Below are 20,216 nucleotides of genomic sequence, written 5' to 3' on the forward strand. Positions count from 1 at the left end.
GTCATTACACAGAATGTCGCGGTGTGTCGAGCACACAGATAAACCTGTATCCACATCCCGTCAGAAACGTGTGTGTTCGTTCACATACCTTCACAGGCACAGCATGCCCGGTCCACATGCATGCAAGCATGCACACACACACACACATACACACATGCACACACGTAAGCTTATGCACATACACACACATACACACACACATACACACACACACACACACACACACACGCACACGCACACACGCACGCACACACACACACACACACACACTCATGCTACACTTAAGCTTTCCTCATACACTGTATTCAAGAGAACCATTGTAATTCCAGGCAGTATCCTCCCAGTTTAGCTGTGGCAGCAAGCTGTTTAATTATTGTTAATGAACGTAATGATTCAATAAGAGAATGAAATATGAATGAGCCGCTGCCGCTGTGTTTCATCATTTAACGGTCACCAGCTCCGCAGAGTCTGTTGTGTACAATTAGCCCACTGCCGACAACAGATTTTCACTACAACCATCCCATTATTGCTTTGTATCATTTTTTATTACTTATTTTGTGACTCTAATGCACCCTTTTGCAGGGTTGTTAGAAAGCTGTATTAGCAGGAGTTACCGTTTGAAAGAGAGGGAAGAGATATCGTATATTTTTACACTTACCTGAACTATTGTCAGCTGGTCGTTAACAGGCAGGATGATAAACTCATGTGCCCACACACCGTTAATGTTACAATCAACAGTATACTGCCCACAGAATACACAAGTCTTTTTAGACATCATCATTGTAGGCCTAAATTATAGAAACATAATGATACTTCATACACAAAGAAACATCACTTACAGTATGACTAATGTCTCTCTCTCTCTCTGTCTCTCTCTGTCTCTCTCTCTCTCTCTCTCTCTCTCTCTCTCCTCTCTCTGTCACTCTCTCTGTCTCTCTCTCTTTCTCTCTCTCTCTGTCTCTGTCTCTCTCTCTCTTCTCTCTCTCTTTCCTCTCTCTCTCTCTCTCTCTCTCTCTCTCTCTCTATCTCTGTCTCTGTCTCTCTCTCTCTCTCTCTCTCTCTCTCTCTCTCTCTCTCTCTCTCTCTCTCTCTCTCTCTCTCTCTCTCGTCCAGGAACCCTGATAAGGGCCCTCCAGTTCCTCATCTCGAGAGGTTTCATCCCGGACACGCCCATAGGCGTGGCCCACTTCCTGCTGCAGAGGAAGGGGCTGAGCCGCCAGATGATCGGAGAGTTCCTAGGCAACAGCAAGAAGCCCTTCAACAGAGACGTCCTAGAGTGAGTATACCTACCTTCTTCTCTAAACCTCATTGATCAAAGACAATCGACGTTTACTTCGATCGATCGTGCTTTTACTGAAGTTGACAGCGGCGAGGTGGAAAAGAGGTGGAAGAAACCTTAAGAGGAACCAGACTCAAGAGGTTGTTAATGATGTTAAGCCCTTCCCCCCTTCCCTACCATGACGTAATCATCACTGATCTGACAAAGGCTTGATTGGTCAAAGCTATGTATTGAAACTCTTTAGTTTCCCACCACCAGACATCTTAGGTTAGTTAGAGTGACGGCGACAAGAGAAAGGGAGTCTCAACAGTAAAAGACCCTGCTAGCTCTGGTGACTGAGACCAGTTGATCTGAGACAAACCCACTAGCAAAGCAAAATGAAAACTTAAGCTTCCATCTGATATCGCTACGTAGTCCTGGAGCTTTCAGATTTCAGCTTTCACACACAGACACAGACAGGCAGACAGATAGGCAGACAGACAGACAGACAGACAGGCAGGCAGACAGGCAGAAAGACAGACAGACAGACAGGCAGGCAGACAGGCAGAAAGACAGACAGACAGACAGACAGACAGGCAGGCAGGCAGGCAGGCAGGCCAATAGACAGACAGACAGACAGACAGACAGACAGGCAGGCAGGCAGGCAGGCAGGCAGGCAGGCAGGCAGGCAGGCAGGCAGACAGACAGGCAGGCAGGCAGGCAGCCAGACAGACAGACAGACAGACAGACAGGCAGGCAGGCAGGCAGTCATGCACACACACAAACACACACACAAACACACACACACACACACACACAGTCTGGAACAAAATAAGATGTTTGTTGCCGGTGTTTATTCCTCTCCATCTGTGACGATGACGAGCCACTCCATCTTTTAATTAGATCTACCACCAGCTGAGCTCCAATATGATCCTTCATTCTGAACAGCCAACCCCATCAGCATGCCCTCCAAATGAGTAGGTCCCGGGGGAGCGTTGGTGCAGACCAACAGATATGCTCCGTGTGCATAATATGTGTGTTCCTTTCTGTGTCTCTAGCTATACCAGCGTCGACCACACGGGGTGCTATAAGATACGTCAAAAACTCAAAGACACGTTTGAGAGTTACACGAATTACAAGACATGTTTCTGAGAAACACATCAATTAAGGACTTGCGTGTCGGTTCTATCTTGGCTGATACTTAAGACGTTCTTAGATAAAAAGAAAAAGGCCTTTGCCACCCAGACAGGCTGTCAGGCGTTTTATTACACTACTAGAAGAAATAGAGATTAAGACGCCGACCGAAGAGAGAGGTTCAAAGGCGTTTTCAAAGACGAGATGAGCGTTTTCTTTCTTTTCTTTTTTCCTGTTCTTTTGCTTTTTCAAAAAGATAAATCCCACAGCTGGGCTTGACGTCTCTTTCAAGTGGTCTTATGAGTGATGTACTGCACGCACGCACGCACATACATACACACACACACACACACACACACAGACACACACACACACACACACACACACACAGACACACACACACACACAAAAACACTCCAATGCCCGCCCCCACCCTCTCCCAATGAAATCATGCATGAATATGAGTACAGAACAGATGTAATACCAGTGGTGGGCCGTCAGGGCCAGCAAGGCCTTCTCTGCTGGCCTAAACATCATCAGAATATACATTTTATTTTAATATATTTTTTCCACAAATATGTATTAATGATTCCCCATAGTCTATTCTCTTCATTTCATAGCTTTCCTCTTGGTTGCGCTGCTTCCAGTCTCCGATTGAGATTTGGAGGGCTGGCCTTTATGTTAGAGCTTTTATCCAATCAAAATGTGTTGCCAGGCGGCTCCAAAATCTGCCCGCCTGCACAATAAACCGTGCCGCGAATACGGCCTGTAACTTAACATTGAACAAGAAAACCTGTGGCGTACCTAGTGGAAACCTACGTAGATTTCGAGTTGGCGAGCAATAGCAACAACAGCGCCTGCTGTAAGGCTCAATGATGTCAGCACCCAGCACGTCTTTTGATTGGATACGCACTATTGAGATGCGTAGCTGTGCACTGAGCGCCTTTTTCCTCCTCCTCACGACGGAGAGAGGGAGAGGCGTTTACATTGTCTATGTCCGGTGCGCGCGTTGGCACAATAATAATGTGAAGCGCACAGCAGGACTGAGATCTTCTCCCCAGCTTCTGACCTGCTACGGCGGACAGAAAGCCGGGGCACCACTCTCGAAGCAGAGGCTGTCCCATTGGATTTGCGAGGCGATTAGCTATAGATGAATAGTTTATGCCTTTATCGTCACGTTTCTTGACGATAATACAATACTTTAAACTGGTGCGTTGCGTGGAATTAGATTCCAAAATATATCTCTCTTTCATGACAAGTTTCCATAACGCACCTCTTTGCTAAAATGGTTCTATAAATGACTTTACTGAACCTCGACGGTGCCATAAAGGACCCCATTGAAAAAGTGTAATTCTCTCTCTTTGTTTTTTTTATTTCTTTGCTCCATCTCTCTGCCAGCGTTCTCTGTTGCTTTTACCTCAGTAATTCTCCTTTCTCTTCCCCCCCCCCCCCCAAGTCTCATAGCAACTGAAGGTATTTCAACCTGTGTCTGTATATCTTTTTGTTACCGTAAGCCACTGAAATCTGTATCCATAAGCTCCAAACCCCCACCTCTCCCTAAGTATTTCAAGTATTTACTATGAACTGCTTTCGACCAGGTGGTGGAATACATCAACAGGAAAATGCTTTTAAGGGCTTCAAACTTCTACCAGTTCCATTATTGAACATCTGAACTATTTATAGCCCTCTGGATGGGATAAAGATCCACCCTATTTTCCCGTTGAGTAGCTCTCACTCTAAACCCTGAAATGGCTGTGATACTGAGGACGAACATGGTGTGTGTGTGTGTGTGTGTGTGTGTGTGTGTGTGTGTGTGTGTGTGTGTGTGTGTGTGTGTGTGAGAGAGAGAGAGAGAGAGAGAGAGAGCATTTGAGATAAAGTGCAGTCATGGGAGAGTGAAGGGAAGGGGGACTTAATGTAAGAATCACTCATGAGGATGACATGGAGAAGAGGAGGATGGAGGAGGATAAGTGTTTGTGTGTGTGTGTGTGTGTGTGTGTGTGTGTGTGTGTGTGTGTGTGTGCGTGCGTGCGTGCGTGCATGTGTGGCGTGCGGGCGGGAGTGTGCGTGTATCTACAGAACCAGTCAAAAGTTTGGACACACCTTCTCATTCAATGGTTTTCTTTATTTATATATTATTTTCTACATTGTAGATTAATAATGAAGACATCAAAACTATGAAAGAACACCACCTTTAGCTTTTTTAGTGGTTTTCTCCCCTCGAGAGAAGAGAATGCTGTGCGGTATTCACAGTTTCCGTTTCCACTGAGACACACACACACAGACACACACACACACACACACACACACACACACACACACACACACATACCAAGCTGATTAAGAGAATGCCAAGAGTGTGCAAAGCTGTCATCAAAGCTAAAGGTGGCTACTTTGAAGAATATAAAATATGAAGAATATAAATATAGAACACTTTTTAGTTTACTACATAATTCCATATGTTCTTACATAGTTTTGATGTCGTCAGTATTAAACTTCAATATAGAAAATAATATCTAAATAAAGAAAACCATTGAATGAGAAGGTGTGTCCAAACTTTTGACTGGTACTGTATGTGTGTGTGCCCTTCACTTCTACCCTCCCTCACTTCCACAGTACCCTCACATCACACACACACACACACACACACACACACACACACACACACACACACACAGACACAGACACAGACACAGACACAGACACAGACACAGTCACACACACACACACACACACACACACACACACACACACACAGTACCCTCACATCACACCCTTCTGTCCCCTCTCCTCATTGGTGAAACACACCCTCTATTCTGCTTAATTAGCTTGAGTGTTTAAGGTGACTCTCAGCTCTCGCAGGCATACAGAAGTGGAGTTAAACAGTCTGCACTCTAATTAAGCCCAATCCCGTATTATGCTGAATACAGGTTCCCCAAGGATCTGTCTGCCGCCAACCTGCTTTAAGGTCTGCTTGGCTTGTCATCGTTTGATCACCACCCACACATTTACTGTACATAATTTGACAGATGTGTGTGTGTGTGTGTGTGTTTACGTGCCATGTTCACATCACGTCGTAGACACACACACACACACACACACACACACACACACACACATGCACACACACACACACACTTTCCATGCATGTTGTTTCAATAATCCCTTCTTCCGCTACACCCTGTCAGACTAGATTCAGCTGTTAGCTTTTTTCAGTCTAATCCTCGGGTCTCTATTCCGCTAAAGATTATTGTCTTCTCAATTCACAGCTCTCCATCTCCATGCTGTGTGTGTGTGTGTGTGTGTGTGTGTGTGTGTGTGTGTGTATGCGTGCATGTGGGTGTTCTACGATTACTTATTCCTTGTGGGCTTTATGCTGGGGGTAAATCTTGTGTGAAGTTACCGTTCATCCAGTGATATATATATATATATATATATATATATATATATATATCTACCTCACACTCAAGGGAAGTTGTCATTTTCCCCTGTCCCTTGCACATTTTTAATAGGGTATCTATTCTAATATCAACATTTGCTAAATGTAATCCTAGGAAACTATCTTTTATCAAATCAAAATTCGATTAATTTTATGCTGAGGTGACAAGACTTCTTCATTTCATTACGTGGTCTTAAATTCTATTTTCAACTTAGTAGAAGAAGATCCTTATTCTTAAACAATTTAGATCATAATCAGATCGTAACCTGATAACAACCCAATGTCTTAGCTCCAGGAATCGTTCACTTTCAAACAGACAAACTTCTTTTACAAAACTGAACTTTTTCAAAGTCACCTTCCTACGTTTCCCATTAGAATGAGCAAACCCCAATCACCGATTCCAACTTATTTATCCTCCACCTCACTCCTCACCCAGGATCTTTAGCTGATGTAATTACCTCTCTCTCTTAAGCCGAGTCTGTCTTTAATTGCTGGATGTTCTGCTCTGTGTGCTTGGTGGCTGTGTGCAAGCAGCGCCGGATAGCTAGCAAGCGTGGTGCTGCTAGCTAACCGTATCATATCCCAGGTGTCCATGCATAGCTAATACCTGAAGCTACGGGCGCAGAGCCGTGACCATGAAGTAAACGAGAGAAACTTCTCCTCTCCGTAATGATTCATCTACAGGTTCACCTGTCCACTTGTCCAGGGGCAGCGGCCATGCCACCTTATAGGAATACTAACGTGAAGTCTGTTAAAAAGTATTTCATATCTATGTTTATTTTTCTTAACTTTCTTTCTCTGTCTTCTTTTGCTCTCTTGCTACTTCCTTCCCCCTTCTACTATCCCTCCCTCTTTCTCTTGCATTTTCTCTCTTCCACCCATTTCTCTCTTCTTTCTCTATGTCTCCTGCATTATACCACACTGTCTCTGTCTCTGTCTCTGTCTCTCTCTCTCTCTGTCTCTGTCTCTGTCTCTGTCTCTGTCTCTGTCTCTGTCTCTGTCTCTGTCTCTGTCTCTGTCTCTGTCTCTCTCTCTCTCTCTCTCTCTCTCTCTCTGTCTCTGTCTCTGTCTCTGTCTCTGTCTCTCTCTCTGTCTCTCTCTCTCTTTCTCTCTCTTTCTCTCTCTCTCTCTCTCTCTCTCTCTCTCTAATTTAATAATTAATTTATCTCTCTCTCTCTCTCTCTCTCTCTCCACCCCCCCACCCCCTCACACACACACACACCTCTCCTCCCTCTCCTCTAGCTGTGTGGTGGATGAGATGGACTTCTCTGGGATGGAGCTGGACGAGGCGCTGAGGAAGTTTCAGGCCCACATCCGGGTCCAGGGAGAGGCCCAGAAGGTGGAGAGACTGATCGAGGCTTTCAGGTAAACAAAGTCCCACTCAGTGGTGTAGTCTAGTTTTTTCTAGAGAGTATACTGTGATTTTTCCCTCCCAGCCTCATATCGTTCATTTCGGAACGCCATAAAAATAAATATGCACTCCCTGTCTAACGTTATATATCTAACATTACATGTTATAAGGCTGATCTGTGCACGCTAGTGCTGCATTTTGACATTTCATGTTGCATCTCCCCCCGTTGATGGTATATGACGCTATAGTCAGTCCCAATGGTCCAAAATCCAAGTGCTTCGTAACACAGACGGGGTGAATTTTATGAATGAAAGTGAAAGTTCTGTCCCAAAACGCCGTTACGTATCCTCACACATTTTCAAGTGGGTATATGGAAATCCTTGGCCTTTCCTAGTGGGTATACGGCGTAGTCCTGCGTATCACGTAGACTACACCACTGGTCCAAAACACACAAGGTTAACGGCCAGTGTTTTTTTCAGTTGTGGTCATCACGGGTGGGACGCTCTGAAACCCATCCTCTCTCTCTACCCTTTCCGGTCGGTGGGCTCGTTGTACTGAATAGGCCATTCAAAACCATCTTCAATACACCAGGCTACAATTTCCTGGTAATGAATCCTAATGGGGAAGGGAGATTCACTCCACACCTGTGGCGCTTCTGTATAATCACATCCATTGTGTGTTTTGAGCCTGGTCACAACTGATCAATTACTTGATAGAGAGAATGTTATTGCTACCATGGTCTTCGGCGGACATGGAGACTGACAGCGGCCATTGTTTGGGGGTGTACGGTTGCCGTTCTGGTGCGTGTGGCGCAGAACAGGGCCGAAGGGAAGGGGGGGAGAGGGAGGGAGGGAGGGAGAGAGGGAGGGGGTGAGGGAGGGAGGAGAGGGTTTATAAATAACCACTGTTGCATAACCACGGCCGTCATTCTGCCTGCCTCCCCCGCTGCAGGGCTTTGATATCCCTCCGAACACAGAGAGAGAGAGAGAGAGAGGGAGAGAGATGGAGAAAGAGAGAGAGAGAGACAGAGAGAGAGAGAGAGATGGAGAGAGAGAGAGAGGGAGAGAGAGAGAGAGAGAGAGAGACAGAGAGAGAGAGGAGTATGTGTGAAGAGACACATAAACAGCACACAGCTTTTTAACAGAGCGTCTGTCAGCTAATGAATGAACAAGCACTCACTGTCAGTCCCACCAGCAGCCAGAGACATGCAGTTCATTCATGTTCATGTTTCCATCACAGAAAAGGAAAAGAAGAGAATGCAGGTTTCAGTCATGTCCCCTTTTCTCACACTTCCCCCTGTCAGGTCGTGATCTTAGAATGATAAGGTTCTATCTCCGTTTAGGGTAGTTCAGAGATATTGAGCGTCAACGTTTTTACATTCCATTATGTTTTGTGAGATGGAACCTTTGTATTTTATGAATTACTAACTAAAAAATTTCAACATTTAAAAAATAACACCACACAGGCATTAATAAACACCTAATGGATCAGATTATGTAAAAAACTCAAGTTTGACAAAAATGGAGATAGAACCTTATAATTCTAACGTCACGATTACAGTGCAAACAGTAAATATACAGCAGGTATTATATACCCCTGACTGACGACATGTTTCACTGCTGCCTGTGGAAGAGGAAATCCAGCGTACAAGCTATAATCTTGGGCCTAAGGAGCAGATTCAGAGCCTTGTAGATGCCGTGCTGTGAACGAACATAATTATAGTCGTTCATATCCACTCAGACTTAAAGCACATAATTATCATGAAAAGGAGGTCACACACATGCAGTTCATTGTAGGCGTAGTGTATCTTGGTGGTCTTGTTTTTTGGCCTGTGTGTGTGTATGTGTGTGTGTGTGTGTGTGTGTGTGTGTGTGTGCATGCGCGCACGTGTGCGTGTGCATGTGCGTGTGCATGCGTGTATGCAAGTGTGAGTGTGTGGGTGCATGCGTGCACGTGTGCGTGTCCGTGTGTGTGCATGCGTGCACGTGTGCGTGTCCGTGTGTGCGTGTGTGTGTGTGTTTGTGTGTATGTGTGTGTAATGTATTCCGGGCCCGCAGAGACGTAGATTCCAATCATGCGGCTCAGTGGTCACATGACTCCCGGGGGAGGCCGACAGAGGCCCACCTGAAAATGATGATTTATTAATGTACAATTACAGTTCACACTCCGCTAGCCCCCCCCAGGGCCCCCTGCCACAGCACACGCCAAGTTAATAGACAGATCTGTTTCCCTTTCTCAAAGGGGGGACCCCTGTGGAATTTGCAACAACGGCGACAAAGTAAATAACGTTTTTTTCCTGACGTACTGTTCAGGAGGGAAACATGGCGGCTGGAAACATGGGCGACATGACACATACAGGGGTTGTGACACCGAACACAGACAGGAAGTATGGGTTGTGTTGTGACATGGGTCATACAGCAGCCAGGAGGAGCAGACCATGTACTGTCACACACGTCAGGTACTTGTGCAGTGGCGGACTCAGGCTGTTTGAAGGGCAGGGGGGGCAAAAAGAAAAAAAGGGCACCTACTGCACAACATGGGACCGCGTCAGTGCACATGGTCAAGTTAAGAACATTGGAAGGGCAGCCAATAGGGCACATCCTCTCATTTTGCCACTCAAAAGGGCACTTAAGTGAGATGTTTTTCAACCGAGGGGGCACCAGGAGAGGCGGTCGCCCCCCCTGCCCCCCCCCCCCCTGAGTCTTTATATATATATATCTCCTTGTCTATCCCTCTCTGGGCGGCAGACTCTCCATTTAAATAATGGAGTGACTTAGTGAGAGCACGCACACACACACGTACACACACACACACATGCACACATACACACACACGCATGCACACGCACGCAAACTCACACATGCGCACGCACATACGCACGCACACACATGCACACACACACACAAACTCTTTCTGTCACATACACACACACAGCAAGATACACACACAGCAAGATACACACACACACACGCGCGCACACTCACACACACACACACACATACACACACACATACACACACACAGACACACACGCACACACACACACACGCACACACACACACACGCGCACACACACACACACACACACACACACATACACACACACAGACACAGACACACACACAGGTGTCTTCCACCATTAGATTCAGGAAGTGTGGAGTTGCTGGACATGCAGTATTTCCCTCCTGTTCCTCTCTGAGTTAAGGGTTCTGAGTTAAGGGTTCTGAGTTAAGGGTTGTGAGTTAAGGGTTCAGAGTTAAGGGTTCAGAGTTAAGGGTTCTGAGTTAAGGGTTGTGAGTAGGGATGTCCCGATCCCACTTTTTCACTACCGATACCGATACCGATACCTGGGCTTCGGGTATCGGCGATACCGATACCGATCCGATATTTGTATACATTTTTTGACCCCTGAATTTTTTTTTTTTTTTTTTTTTTTCCTAACACCAGGGGAGCCACCCCTCCTAAATTTCGTTGTTTGGTACCTGTACTGTAGCAATGACAATAAAGACCATTCATTCATTCATTCATTCAAATACCTCCCCAGTATATAGTCCACACCAACAACAGTTAAATTAAAGACTGCCAGCCTTTATTAAAGCAACAAAAATAGTACTCTGCAGTACTCAGTGACCAGTACTCAGTAACTGGTTTAAAGTTAAAACTATTTAAACAGCAGCATTCAGCATTGTAGAAAAAATAGTTATGTCAGATAAGTCTTTTTTCAAGTGTAGCCAACTAACAGTAAAAACAAAATGGCTGTAAAACACAAGTTAAATATAACTTCCCAAATAAATATGTAAAGTATTCCAAATAAATAAGAATAACAGCTGCTTTGACAATTGTAAACAAAACAACAACAAAAAACAACAACAACAACAACACGCACACACGTTTCTTATGTGCCGTTTCTTTGTAACAAAGCTCTTGAACATTGTTCACTCAAGCATGAGGGAGAGATTCTTCTTCAGGAAGATTAGCTTTTCAGCATTCTGTGCAGTCAACCTGTTCCTTCTGTCATCAATAATAATTGAGGCTGTGCTAAAGAGCCTCTCACTCTCTACACTTGTACAAGGAGCACAGAGAAATTTAGCTGCTGTGGCTGCCAGGGAGGGCAGTCGAGGTTGGTTGACTTTCCAGAAAAGCAAGGGATTGTCTGACCGTGGAATAGGTGCCTCACTGAGGTAGGTATGCACTTTAACTTGTACGCTTGTGGTTATCCCAGGATCAGGTAGGCCTACTGTGCGTTCCTCCAGGATTTCATCAAAGATGTTGGCAAGGCTGCTGCTGCTGGTACTGGTGCCTGTCGCCTCCAACCGTGGAGTCTTGTCTGCTGGCTCAGAGGCTGTAGTTCCCTCCTCCAACACTTCCTCCATCTTCCCTACCTCTGCCATTAGTGCTGTCTTTGCAAGCCTCACACTGTCTGCATTTGTGAAGTACCTGTATAATAAAATAGCTAATATTAGTCAAATAATTTCCGTAATCAAGTTACTTGTCACACACACACACACACAGACACACAGACACACAGACACACACACACACACACACACACACACACACACACACACACACACACACAACGTTGAATCAGATTAGGCTAAATAAAGTTAACAGAAATTCCCTTACCTGTCTTTGTACCGTGGATCAAGCAGGGTTGCAACCGAGTATAACGGTTCAGACTCCAAGTTGTCAAAACGCCTGTTGAGTGCGTCGAGGAGGGTGCTTTTCATCGTTTTAATCCCCTGGTCAGTGTCGTTTTCCCGACTGAGGACACGTCTCAGGACACACACGATGGGGATGACATCAGCTAGTGATGCCGATGAGGCACTCACCTAGGGGTGGGACGATTAGAAAATGTCATGAACAATAGCGCGAGACAAGTTCTGTGAGGATATTCGCGCGCGCTCATGTGAGGAATTGCAATTATATTACAGTAACAGTCGCTAACTTGACTGCAAAAGTAATGTAGACTAGGCTGAAAAAATAGCGCCAGACATTTGTTAAACACAGTTTATTCATAACATACGATTATGACGATTATTCAAATAATTAAAATTCTCCACGATAAAGTTATCGCGGCTGTTTTTATCGCGATTAACGATAAAAACGATAATCGTCCCATCCCTACACTCACCTCTCTTGTCATCTCCTCGAAAGGGGCCAACACCGTGACAGTCCGCTCCAACAGCCCCCACTGGTTTGCTGTTAGCGTCGCTAACATACGCCGAGAGTGACCGTTTCTGCGCGATGAGGCTTTCAATCATGTAGTGGGTGCTGTTCCACCGAGTCTGAACGTCCTGCTGCAGACGCTTAGGCGGCATATGAAGTTCTAGTTGTATGTCCTGCAGCCGTGAATATGCCAAAGGCGAGTGCTTGAAATGGCCTACCATTTTCCGCCCGTTAGCCAGTGCGTCACTCACGCTGCGCTGCGACAACAGTCCCTCATGCACAATAAGCTGCATAGTGTGCGCAAAGCATCCCAGACTCGCCACTCCAAGTTGGTCCATGCCCTTCTTCATATTTTTAGCATTGTCTCTTAAAACGACATGGACTTTGCTTTTGTTAATTTTCCATTCGAGCAGCATCTCCTCCATGGCTGCCTTAATGGAATCCCCAGTGTGTGAGCCACGGAACTCACGGGCATGCAGCACCGCTTTCTTGAAAGTAAAATCAGAGTCTATCCAGTGTGCTGTGAGACTCAACAACGACATTGGACACACGTCTGAGCTCCAAATGTCCGTTGTGAAGCTAATAGCATCGACATTCTCCAATAGTTTGGCGAGGAACTCACACACTTCATTGTGCATTTTCGGGATGGCATTTTCGGTTATATAATGCCGACTGGGCAAAGTATAACGCGGCTCTAGGTGTTCAATTAAACTCCGAAACCCCACATTCTCTACCACCGAAAGTGGTTGGTCGTCGAGCACAATAAACCGAACCAATTTCTCCGTTATTGCTTTTGCAATTTTGCTGTCTGGGGGGAGTTTCTCTCGCCTCTGCATTGACTGTAGCAATGTCTGCTGTTTCAGGGGCTTTTTCTTTGTAGCAGACGCTTGCAGGTAGGCCTGGTGCTGTTCCACATGGTATTTTTTTAAATGTTTAATTACATTAGTGGTGTTATACCGATTAGCATCGCTGCCGCCCCTCGAAACTGTTATTTTGCAAATCTTGCATTCCGCTGATGGACTTTTTTCGTCTTTAAGACTGAAGTATTCCCACACTGCTAACATGACTCTCACAAAGCTACTAGCCAACTGTCATGCACGTGACCACTGGCGACTACTGTTGTCGTCACTTGAGCGACACGCCGGAACGGGCACGCGGATCGGGCACGCGGATCGGAGCCTTTTTTTTTCTGGTCCGATCTCCGATCCAGCATTCAGGACCAATATCGGGTCGATATCCGATCTCAGTATCGGATCGGGACATCCCTAGTTGTGAGTTAAGGGTTCAGAGTTAAGGGTTCAGAGTTAAGGGTTCTGAGTTAAGGGTTCTGAGTTAAGGGTTCTGAGTTAAGGGTTGCGAGTTAAGGGTTCTGAGTTAAGGGTTCAGAGTTAAGGGTTCTGAGTTAAGGGTTGTGAGTTAAGGGTTCTGAGTTAAGGATTCTGAGTTAAGGGTTGTGAGTTAAGGGTTCCTCTCTGAGTTAAGGGTTCTGAGTTAAGGGTTCTGAGTTAAGGGTTCTGAGTTAAGGGTTCTGAGTTAAGGGTTCCTCTCTGAGTTAAGGGTTCTGAGTTAAGGGTTCTGAGTTAAGGGTTCTGAGTTAAGGGTTGTGAGTTAAGGGTTCTGAGTTAAGGGTTCTGAGTTAAGGGTTGTGAGTTAAGGGTTCCTCTCTGAGTTAAGGGTTCTGAGTTAAGGGTTCTGAGTTAAGGGTTCAGAGTTAAGGGTTCAGAGTTAAGGGTTCTGAGTTAAGGGTTGTGAGTTAAGGGTTCTGAGTTAAGGATTCTGAGTTAAGGGTTCTGAGTTAAGGGTTCTGAGTTAAGGGTTCAGAGTTAAGGGTTCTGAGTTAAGGGTTGTGAGTTAAGGGTTCTGAGTTAAGGATTCTGAGTTAAGGGTTCTGAGTTAAGGATTCTGAGTTAAGGATTCTGAGTTAAGGGTTGTGAGTTAAGGGTTCTGAGTTAAGGATTCTGAGTTAAGGGTTCTGAGTTAAGGGTTCTGAGTTAAGGGTTCTGAGTTAAGGGTTCAGAGTTAAGGGTTCTGAGTTAAGGGTTGTGAGTTAAGGGTTCTGAGTTAAGGATTCTGAGTTAAGTGTTCTGAGTTAAGGGTTCTGAGTTAAGGGTTCTGAGTTAAGGGTTCTGAGTTAAGGGTTCTCTGAGTTAAGGGTTCTGAGTTAAGGGTTCCTCTCTGAGCTGTTCCTCTCTGAGTTAAGGGTTCTGAGTTAAGGGTTCTGAGTTAAGGGTTCCTCTCTGAGCTGTTCCTCTCTGAGTTAAGGGTTCTGAGTTAAGAGTTCTGAGTTAAGGGTTCTGAGTTAAGAGTTCTGAGTTAAGAGTTCTGAGTTAAGGGTTCTGAGTTAAGGGTTCCCTCAGGGAGCCACAGCAGCCAGGATGACACAGGCCTGTCTCATCACTGATGCACCAGTGCCGAGGTAAGGGCTTTCATCCCTCTGCCTCATACGTGTAGATCCAACACCGGATGGTTATTTTTCAAGGCTGGTTTAGGGAACCTTCTGTGAGGTGTTGTCTATTGTACACATTTCTCGAAAGGACAATGACTAATAACCTAGGTGGCGAATTTTTACTTTTTGTCTTTTGTCTCTCTCCATTCTCTCTCCCCTATCCTCCCTCCCTACTCTCTCTCCTAACCTTATTCTACCCTTCCTCCTCTCTCCCCCCGTCTCTGTCTCACTTCCCATTTCTCCCTCCCTTCCCTCCCTCCCCCCCCCCCCCCCTCTCTCCAGTCAGCGGTACTGCATGTGTAACCCAGACGTGGTGCAGCAGTTTCACAACCCAGACACCATCTTCATCCTGGCCTTCGCCATCATCCTCCTCAACACGGACATGTACTCGCCCAACATCAAGCCGGACCGAAAGATGATGCTGGAGGACTTCATACGCAACCTCAGAGGTGAGGTGGGGGGGAGGGGAGGGGGAGGTGGGGACGGGGGGCAGGTGGGGGGGGGGGAAGGGGGAGGGAGGTTAAGTGGGGGGGGGTAGGGGGAGGGAGGTGAAGTGGGGGGGAAGGAGAGGGGGGGAAGGAGAGGGGGGGAGGTGAAGGGGGGGGGGAAGGAGAGGGGGGGAGGGGGAGAATGGTGGGGGGGAGCAGGTAAATGGTAAATGGTAAATGGACTGCACTTATATATCGCCTTTTTTGCTGCTCAAAAGCTGCTCCAAAGCGCTTTACAACAGCCTCTCATTCACACATTCACACACCAATGGCGGCAAGCTACCATGCAAGGCGCCGGCCCCGCTCACTGGGAGCAATTTTGGGGGTTCAGTGTCTTGCCCAAGGACACTCCGACATGTGGCCAGCCGGGGCTCGAATCGCTGATCTGCCAACCTTGTGATCATTAGACGGCGACTCTACCTCCTGCGCCACAGCCGCCCCAAAGGTGGGGGGGGGTAGGGGGAGGGAGATGATGCTGGTGGTCTTCATATCCTACACTCGCTGATAGAGGGAAGATAGGAGGGATTGGGGAAGGGGGGGAAGAGAAATGGCTCCGGAAAATTACTCATCCTACAAAGTGAGAGAGAGAGAGAGAAAGAGGGGAGAGAATTGAAGTGGGGACAGGAGGGAGAGGGAGGGGTAGATAGGAGGTATGAGAAGTCCTGCGGAGAGAGAATGCGAGGGCGTGGAGCAGGAGAGAACATGATGGATTCTGGGTAACGGGAGGGGCGGCACACAAAAACGTAAACGTGTGCCGTGCTAATTTCAATCTCAGCGGTTTTAACGGAGATTGATCTGTTTTTGTAATAGCCTCAGTCAGTGTATTAGCCATGCGTGTAATAAGCGGGTAACACACAGCTAAAAGCCTCACCAATAGGATGTTCAGCATCTCTAGCATGCGGGCTAACCGCCTAATTCACCTCGTGTCCCGGAAGATAGAGGAGCATCATAGTTTTCCCCACAGAATCAATCAAGACGCTGGTCGATGCAGAACAACTTTAATGGATTCATCCAGACTGCTCCTCACAATCAAATTAAGTCGGAAAAATCAATTCAGGCATTTCATGCAAATTAGAATCTCTCTCTCTCTCTCTCTCTCTCTCTCTCTCTCTCTCTCTCTCTCTCTCTTCTCTCTCTCTCTCTTCTCTCTCTCTCCTCTCTCTCTCTCTCTCTACTCTCTCTCTCTCTTCTTCTTCAGTGCTACTCGCTGTAGCATCATTTAGTGAGCTAATTGGGTGAGGGAAACATAATTAGGCAACAGGACCAAACGCTTAATGAATAGCGGTGGAGTGCCCACTAACTCAATTTAATAGAACCAACAATGTAAAATACGTGCCGCCGGAATACAGCGTCCCCACCCCGCCGGCATAGTCAGTATGATAATATGATGGCTTGCTGTTTTTTTCCGTCGGTTTGATCGTCTGTCTGGAGTGACGGACGGACGCACGGACAGCCTGAAGGACAGAGGAGGTCATACCGTACGAGAGGCAATAAAGGGAGGGAGAGTTAAGAGAGAGAAAGAGATGAAGAGAGAGCGGGAGGGAGAGAGAGAGGGGAGAGAGAGAGAGAGAGAGAGAGAGAGAGAGAGAGAGAGAGAAGGGGGATAGTGAGGGAAAAGAGAAAGAGTCAGGGTAGCAGTGAAGGGAGTGAGAGGGAAGAAAGGGGGGCAATGGAGGAAAAAAAACAAAAAAAACTGAGAGAGAGAGAGAGAGAGAGAGAGGGTCTGGACAACAAGGGAGCAACTGGCTGAAAAGCGCCATGGAGACATTTAGCAATAAAGATGAAGAGACATGGGACACAGCCAGCGGTCCTTTGACCTCAATATCCCGCCGATCCCCCCCCCTCCCTCCCCTCCCCTCCCCTCCCCTCCCCTCCCTTCCACCCCCCCTCTCTTCTTCTCCTCTAGCCCAGTGTGCTGCTGACTCCCCTAACTGTTGAGAGCGATGTCTCAGCACACTTCTCCCCGACTTCTCTGGTGTCATTGGTCGGACTGCATTTCCTTTCGTTTCCCCCCAAACGCACCCAGCCTCATTGACAAGTTAATGTACCACGTTGGTTCTAATGGGGTGGATCTGGAGTGCAGCCGCCTGGCCCGCTGATGAGCTCTCTCTGCATCCAGAACCACTGTACTGATGGCCTCTCTCTGCATCCAGAACTACTGTACTGATGGTCTCTCTCTGCATCCAGAACTAGTGTACTGATGGACTCTCTCTGCATCCAGAACCACTGTACTGATGGGCTATACTCTCTGCATCCAGAACTACTGGACTGATGGTCTCTCTCTGCATCCAGAACTACTTTACTGATGGCCTCTCTCTGCATCCAGAACCACTGTACTGATGGGCTCTCGCTGCATCCAGAACCACTGTACTGATGGACTCTCTCTGCCTCCAGAACTACTGTTCTGATGAGCTCTCTCTCTCTGTATCCAGAACCACTGTACTGATGGGCTATACTCTCTGCATCCAGAACTACTGTACTGATGGACTCTCTCTCTCTGCATCCAGAACCACTGTACTGATGGGCTCTCTCTGCCTCCAGAACTACTGTACTGATGGACTCTCTCTGCCTCCAGAACTACTGTTCTGATGAGCTCTCTCTCTCTGTATCCAGAACCACTGTACTGATGGACTCTCTCTCTCTGCATCCAGAACTACTCTACTGATGAGCTCTCTCTGCATCCAGAAGGTAATAGGGGGCGCACAGCTGTGGACAGGATGGTTGACTGCTGCACTGACTATTTGACATGGTGCAGGGACATGATAGTTCCGACGAGGACGGTGCGTTGCTTTCCCAACAATAAACCATGGATTACCTGTAACATCAAGCTACTACTGAACCAAAAAAAGGCTGCCTATAGAGAGGGGGACAGAGAGAAGCGCAGGCTGATACAACAAGAGCTGAAGAGGAGTATGAAACAGGCCAAGGTGGACTACAAGAACAAGGTGGAGCGGAAGCTGCAACACAGCAACACCAGAGAGGTGTGGAAGGGGATGAAGACCATCACCGGCTACAAACGGAAGAACAGTCAGGCAGCGGTCCCAGACTTGGCTAAGGCCAATGAGCTCAACCACTTTTTTAACAGGTTTGACTCAGCGGCGGTGCCTACTCTGTCCCTGCTGCCCCTCCTACTACCTCTCCCGCTTCACCAGCCTCCCCCACATCCCACAGCTACAGGCTCGGCAGCACGGCTGGGCCCCCTTCCCCTCCCCTCCCCCCCCCCCTCCCCTCCCCTCCCCTTCCCCTCCTCTCCCCCCCTCTCCCACCAAGCCCTCCCCCCCTGTCCCTCACAGTGGAGGAGGTAAGGGCGGAGCTGAAGAGGCTGCACCCTGGAAAGGCGGCGGGTCCTGATGGGGTGTGCTCGCGGCTGCTGAAGGTCTGTGCAGACCAACTGGCTGAGCCCCTCCAGAAGCTCTTCAACCTGAGTTTACAGTCAGGGACGGTGCCGGTTCTGTGGAAAACATCATGTCTCGTGCCAGTACCCAAAACTGGGCGCCCGGCCGAGCTCAACGACTACAGACCGGTTGCCCTCACTTCACATAGTATGAAGACACTGGAGCGGCTGTTTCTGAGACATCTGAGACCACAGACTGAACATGCACGTGATCCCCTGCAGTTCAGGTACCAGGAAAAAGTTGGTGTGGATGACGCTGTCCTCTACCTCCTCCATCGTGCTTACTCCTACCTGGATGAGCCGGGAAGTCAGGTGAGGATAATGTTCTTTGACTTTTCAAGTGCCTTTAACACCATCCAGCCTCTTCTACTCCGAGAGAAGCTTTCAGATATGGGGGTTGATCCCTCCACTACATCCTGGATCATGGACTACCTCACTGGACGGCCACAGTCAGTCAGGCTGGGGAACTGTGTCTCGGACACAGTAGTGAGCAACACCGGGGCTCCGCAGGGAACTGTGCTGGCTCCCTTCCTGTTCACCCTGTACACATCAGACTTCAAATACAACTCTGAGTCCTGCCACGTACAGAAGTACTCTGACGATACAGCCATAGTGGCGTGCGTGAGGGATGGACGGGAGGGGGAGTACAGGGATCTGATAGGAGCCTTCAGCGTCTGGAGCGAGAGGAATGGTCTGCTCCTCAACCAAACCAAGACCAAGGAGCTAGTTATAGACTTCCGTAGGTCTAAGCCACCTCGGTTGCCCATTAACATCCGGGGCGAGGATATCGAGGTGGTGAAGACCTACAAGTACCTGGGGGTGCATCTGGACGACAAACTGGACTGGTCCACCAACACAGAGGCACTTTATAAGAAGGGCCAGAGCAGGCTGTACTTCTTAAGAAGACTTAGGTCTTTTGAAGTGTGTGGAGAGATGCTGGCCATGTTTTACCAGTCTGTCATGGCCAGCATTCTCTTCTACGCTGCAGTCTGCTGGGGGGGAAACATCACCAAGAGGGATACCGGACGGCTGGACAAGCTCGTAAAAAAGGCGGGTTCAGTGGTGGGAAGGAGCCTGGACTCTCTGGGGACGGTGGTGGAGAGAAGGACTAGGAGTAAGCTGCTGTCCATCAGGGACAACCCCAACCACCCCCTCCATCATGTCCTCGCTGGGCAAACCAGCAGCCGCCGCAGAGGGCGGTTCATTACGATCCGCTCCCGGACGGAGCGATAAAAAAAATCATTTATCCCGGCTGCACTAAGACTGTTCAATGGCAACTAAAGTAGCAGCCGGGGTCATGGCTCCTGAATTTGTATTTATTATTTATTTTAATCATCATCATCACTTTTTTAGTATTTTAATATAAATAACTATAGCCATCCTTTTAATCCACTTTTATATCAGATCTCACTGTTTTTTATATACTGTACATGGCTGGCCCAGTGTTGTTGTCTGTCCTTTATGTTGTGTTGTGTTGTTATGTGTGGTTTTTAGTGGAGTGGCGTGGCACAATGAATTTCCCCACGGGGATAAATAA

General features: G+C 47.4%; 1 protein-coding gene across 1 annotated transcript in view; it reads left to right on the plus strand.

Moving 5' to 3' along the window:
* The window catches only part of LOC308164120 (IQ motif and SEC7 domain-containing protein 3-like), a gene marked incomplete at its 3' end in the record, with an annotated part of 65,389 nt that overhangs the window by 19,741 nt on the left and 25,432 nt on the right, over nt 1-20,216 (plus strand). The window contains 4 exon segments of the mRNA XM_080538271.1: nt 1,114-1,129; nt 1,131-1,276; nt 7,074-7,196; nt 15,080-15,246. Coding sequence (XP_080394397.1) covers nt 1,114-1,129; nt 1,131-1,276; nt 7,074-7,196; nt 15,080-15,246 — 452 coding nt within the window.

The sequence above is a fragment of the Nansenia antarctica genome (assembly GCF_963989245.1).
Source record: "Nansenia antarctica genome assembly, chromosome: 8".
Taxonomy (NCBI): Eukaryota; Metazoa; Chordata; class Actinopteri; order Argentiniformes; family Microstomatidae; genus Nansenia; species Nansenia antarctica.